Source organism: Sceloporus occidentalis, unplaced genomic scaffold, assembly GCF_023333645.1.
Source record: "Sceloporus occidentalis isolate IW3139 unplaced genomic scaffold, rSceOcc1.0.p SCAF_214, whole genome shotgun sequence".
NCBI lineage: Eukaryota > Metazoa > Chordata > Lepidosauria > Squamata > Phrynosomatidae > Sceloporus > Sceloporus occidentalis.
Genome location: NW_028317194.1, coordinates 72,353 through 78,043, shown reverse-complemented (window position 1 = coordinate 78,043; position 5,691 = coordinate 72,353). Strand labels below are relative to the sequence as shown.

Below are 5,691 nucleotides of genomic sequence, written 5' to 3'. Positions count from 1 at the left end.
AAATATATCCTGAGTGATAAAGATCAAAGAAAGGGCGAAAATATAATTTGCTGTTCATACACACAAAAAAAAAAACCACCGATGTTCATAACTGTATCTTCAACAACGCAAGATGAAGCCAGAAAGCACAGTTTATTTTTAAATTAAAAACTATTAAAAAAAAAATAACAAATAATCTACATTTTTTAATGTACATTTAAGAACAGGATATTTAGCAGAAAAATATTTGAGGCTCACTGGTGAAAACTGCTCTCTGGATCACAAGAAGAAAAGCCTCATTAATAAATGTTATATTAATGAATATAATTAATTCAATTCTTTCATTTTTAATTATTTAAATAAAAATAATTTATTTATTAAATACGAGAAACAAAAATGAGAAAGTTGGAAACATGAATGAATACTCAAAAAGGCCAAACTCTTGTGCTGGGTCAACATATCACCAAAAGTTTACCTTTAATACAGTTTTTTGGCAATATAATTATTATTATTATTATCATTATTTTTTTTACTTTTTATAGATTCATCCCATTGTGTAACCTTTTTTTTTTACACTTTAAGAAAGGTTAGAGAGCCATTAAAACTAAATAAATACTTAAAGCCCATGTTTTATAGCCATTTTCCCTGTTCTCAAGAATATTTAATAGCCAAGATTTATTAGGATCTATCTATAGATGAATAAGAAAACTTCTGAAGCCATAACTTCTAACTTTTGGGATCTGATCACCCCCTGAAATAAAAAAAGTGAATTTGCTGGTGGTTGCTCCTGTTTAGCACAGATTAGATGAACGACATGAGAACTGTAGTCCGGGGCAGGGGTTGCCTGCCATCATCTCTGCCATGGTCATCAGGTACGGACAATATGTTAACCTGTCAACGAGTAGAAGAAGGGACTTATCGAGAGCGGGATTATTGTGGGTCTCAGCCTGAAGCACTGAAATAATATCTCGGCCCCTAATTAGTAGGCTGCGTTCGCACTTCCAGATCTCTGTTGGCTTTGTCTTGAAAAAGGGAACAGGAAAACATGGAAACAATGTGTCGTCTGTGAAATAAGTGGGAAATCACAGTGTTGCCATGTCAACAGTGTGACAATAATGCCAGGAACGACAAAAGCCAACATTATACCCCACGGGGGCGTTTTGAATGAATGAGTCTTAAGATTTCTTTGTCCTGGTAGAGGAATATGGAGAGCGAGTATGTCCCGGACTCAGAACCAATGTTATAATGAGAAGTATCACTTATTTTTTTGAAGGAAATAAAAGTAGAAAAGGTATCACAATTCCTCTGCGGTGAAGCCGTCGAAGGTCAACCCGAGTCCCTCACAGCAAAATGTCACGAGATATCACAAAGGTACGGGACCTAGGAAATGTTTTAACGGCGATGAACTCAACTTCCGACGGGTATCTCACAAGGCTTCTTGGTGGGGACCCTCCGGGTGGGATCTTGCCTCGCTGAGCTTGAAGGCACAATAAAAGTTCTTAAAAAAGACCTTGGTGCTGAGTTATTGTGTTCTGCTGAAGTCCATTTGGCCCTTCTTTGCACCAGCATCGTTAGTTTCGCCGACCAAAACTCTTACCTGGTCCTTCTTACACCTCATTACGGCTACGTTTGTAGCGTCAGCACATTCCATTCGGGGAAGTCCGTGAGATACAATATTTCCTGTGACTTTACCAGTAATTGGATAAACTCTTTTAGAATACACAATATTGTAACCAACGTGTTTGACACATTAACAGAAAACATTCACTTTTTTCCAATACAAACCATGACATTCTTGAGGGGGAAAAAAAGGAGCCGCTATATTTTTTGGTTATAGGACTAACCTCTTGACTTCTTCTAAGGATCGGTTTTGATAAAAGTGGTAAAAATAGTTATTATTACAAAAACACGCATAATGACCTAAACGTTTAATTATTTAAACCAGGGTGTTTTGTAAAACTTTGCTTTATTGGTTGAAGTTGTTTCACTGAAAAAATAGTTTGATTCGCTAAAAAGATAAAGGAAAACAAATAAACAAATGTAAATAATAATGAAATAAAAGAAGAAATAAATGTTTTAAAGTCCACGTTGGCGGACGATGGGTAAGGCAAGGACACGGAGGTCTCCTAAGGACTAAACTTGTTTAAGATTCCTTTTACCGTACTCCCCCCCCCTACCCACCCCATCATCATTTAAGCCATTATCTTAAAACAATCGCCGGACGCTTCTTTCAACCATCACTTTGCGAATTTGGGATCTGATGTCGATACATCTGCATCGCAGCTAATGGATGTCTAGACACACGGCAGAACGTAAGCCTTTGTTTCATCATGTAACACGCTTCGGCCTGGCGGGATCAACCCTATTGCTTAGAGAGCGATTTAAACTCCGCGGTCGCACATCTCTTACTCTCCCTCTCCCGCGACGTGACAGCAAAGGTTAAATTGCTGGGTGGGTTTCGCGAAGGGAAGAAGTGAAGTGAGGACAATCCATCTGACTCAGGCCACCGTGCGGCTGTCATTATGATCCGCACCGAGCCTACCCTGCAGACGGCACTCCGCATTGCCGTAACACGGGAGAGAGGACGCGGCAAAGAGAAGAGGAACAACCCAGCAAACACATATTTAAAAATAATAAGAACCCAGCACAGCGAAAAGATTTTTACTGGATCCCTCAATAGCTTTTTGAAATAACACCCAGTTCAGATTCCAAAACATGCAATATTTTACCCCATTTTTTGTGTTAGTTTTCATGCATATACAAAGTGTCAATACCCCAATATGCCTTCTTACGCTATGGTACAGACTAAGCAACCTAGAATCTGCCGGCCCTATTCGGCCCCCCGTCTAGTCTGCCTGTTTCTCCTGCTGTAAAGACCCAAACCTTAATTAGTCGTTGGTCTCGTCTTAGATTCAGGAGCCGTATGTCTATCCCATGACAATTCAATTTTAATATCATTAAGCTACATTTTGAGTATGAACCTCATTCCCCACCACTGCGTCTTCAAAATCCTTCAGCCTCTGAACCCAGTGGCCCCCAGGAGCCCCGAAGCCACCTGATAAACGCCGCCCCCCTCCGTTACTATTATATTTATCATGTTTTATGTTATTTTACTAAATTTGCCCTTTGGGGCTCCACAATTACAAAGTATCCTGTAGTACTGTATATTCCAACATTCTATTAAAGATAGAGGAAGGAAGGCAACAACTCTGCTATAAAAAAGATAATAAGTATTTTTTTGCTGCTAGTGTTTTATAGTTTTTTTTCTTTCAAGGAACCTGAGAGATATTCAACCTGACTATCCGGTAATATCTTACGGAGAAATTATTAGAATCATGGTGACACATCCAGACCTGAATAAAGAAAATATCTTAAAGGCTATTTTAACTAAAACAATTAAAAAAGGGGGGGGGGTTAGCCTGGTTCTGCACAGGTCTGGACTCTCTGCCCAGACCCCAAACTTTTAAACAGTACTGAATCTCTAATCGAACTACTAAAACAGGTAGATATTTTCAGAAATCGTGGTTTTGCCAAGCGGTAACCAGGAATGGAAAGTCAATATTTCAGGGCAGACCGGGAGATAGTTGCTAATCTACCGGTTGTTTCCATACACAAAAAGGCTCGGAACACCTCCGGGTCTCGTAACATGCCTTTATTTAAAAAAAAAAAAAAAAAAAAGATAAATAAAAGAAAAACAAAAGACAGAACTTGGTCTCCAACTTCCAAGGAAGCGCCCCGTCCGTTGGCATGCACCTATTTACATATCTACAAACACCATAAAACACCAGCCCAGACCACCAACCAGCAGCATCGTTACGTGGATTCCATAAATAAGGAGTTCGTTCATGAGGCTAAAGTCTACTCGCCTCCGTCCCAGCAGCAGGAGGATGATGGACAGTTTGTACTGGAAGCGCAGGAATATTCGGATGCCCAGATACTGAAGGCAAAACAGGACAGAGAGCGCCACCCAGAGGATGGAAGTGAAAAGACTGCAGCTGAAGTACAGCAAGAAGCGGATGAATCCATACATCCATCGGGACTTCAGGTAGATGTCGAAGTTGTTGTACTTGGTGCTCACCAGGTGTGTGTTCCTTACCGGTCCACAGGCTGAATGCAAGCAGGTTGTGTGGGGCCCGTGGAATGAGCGAACACGACGGGGGATGGGGATAACAGGCATCGGGGAACCCAGCTGTTTTGTGGAGGGGCAAAAGGAGGACGCGCTGGAGTCATATCGCCCGACGGGCGGGCAAGAAGAACGCCGGGGTGGTAGGAGTCTGAGGGCTGGAGGTCGAAAGCGCGGCATGACGTTCACCTGCAAAACAAATAAAAAAGAAAATATTGTAAGCGTCCTAGAAAGGGTACAGGAAATAACACTCACTTTAATGTAACGGATTGCAAGCTTCGTGGTACAGTAACCAAGGAAACAGGGCTTTCCCGGTAAACGCAGGAGGGGCCCACTGAAAAGCCGATCAGTACCCTGGGGGTCCCCTGGAGAACAACCTGCCGTATTCTGAGTTATTAAACGTATGAAAGAATTAATCAATATACTGGGGATATTTTGATAAATATCAGGACTATGAGTCAAATGGCCAATGTCTGCGCATGTGCAGGATGCCGCTGGCAGCGCCAAGCAGCCAATCAGTGGCGAGACTCGTTGGACCATCGAGGAGCCTCTCCCTGCAGCAAGTGATTTTTGTTTTTCAAGTATTTTAATATTAATTGTTTTTGGCAACGGTCTCCCTGGCATTATACTGTCTCTTTAGAACACTGCTCTCTGTATAGTGGCCATCTTAGTGATTTCTGGGGACCCCACTCCTCATGTTGCAGGAGGTCTCTGTAGCCCCTATCCCCCATGCTGCAAGGGTTTTCTGTGGCCCTTATCCCCCATGCTGCAAGGGGTCTCTGTGGCCCCTATCCCCCATGCTGCAAGGGGTCTCTGTGGCCCCTATCCCCCATGCTGCAAGGGGTCTCTGTGGCCCCTATCCCCCATGCTGCAAGGGGTCTCTGTGGCCCCTATCCCTCATGCTGCAAGGGGTCTCTGTGGCTCCTATGCTCCATGCAGCAGGAGGGGTCGTCCTCCTCTGGCCATTACTTACAGAATCCGTGGTGGTCGCTCCCCCGGAGCTTTGACGCCCCCATCCCCTCCATCCTCAGGCTCTGCCAACCGGTCTCACGCCCCCTCCAGCTGCCAGCCGGCCTGCCCACTCCGCTCACTTCCTGCTTCCGGCCTCAGCATCTCGCGAGTAGCGGGCATCTCGCGCGGTTTCCTCGGTAACCAGGGAAGAATTCTCGTTGCCAAGGCGACCGCCGCCTGGATAAGGCCAGAGGACCGCTGCGTGTTGTACGGGGGTCCCCGGGTGCGGGAATCTATATAAATAGCCAAAAAAACATCAGGGGCCAAACCTCGGGGGCCCAAACACCAGCCTCCGGCTAAACCCTCCAGACTCCGGACTCTGATTTCATTTCTATTTTTTGTTTAAAAAATATCGATTTTTTTTTTGTAAAAAAAGCAAAATATAGAATTTAGAAAAAATATTTCCCCAAATCCTGTGTTTTATACATTAAATACTGCCGTTTACCATTAAAACAAGCAACCTTTATTCATTGACCCCCCCCATAATGTGGGAGCAGCCATCTTAACTTCCTGTTCTTAGCATCCCATTATTTTTTCCTCCCCAGTAAGTTATCTCTCCTAATGTAAAGTTGCTGATT

General features: G+C 43.2%; 1 protein-coding gene across 1 annotated transcript; it reads right to left on the bottom strand.

Annotated features, from left to right (window-relative positions):
* Positions 1-3,736: 3,736 nt before the first annotated feature.
* Positions 3,737-4,156, bottom strand: LOC149277417 (transmembrane protein 250). The gene has a single exon (XM_089502851.1). The coding sequence runs from the start codon at positions 4,154-4,156 to the stop codon at positions 3,737-3,739; it is 420 nt and encodes a 139-aa protein (XP_089358977.1).
* Positions 4,157-5,691: the final 1,535 nt, after the last annotated feature.

Coding starts and splice junctions, on each gene's coding strand:
- LOC149277417 (XM_089502851.1), bottom strand. CDS start 4,156: ATGCCTGTTATCCCCATCCCCCGTCGTGTTCGCTCATTCCACGGGCCC.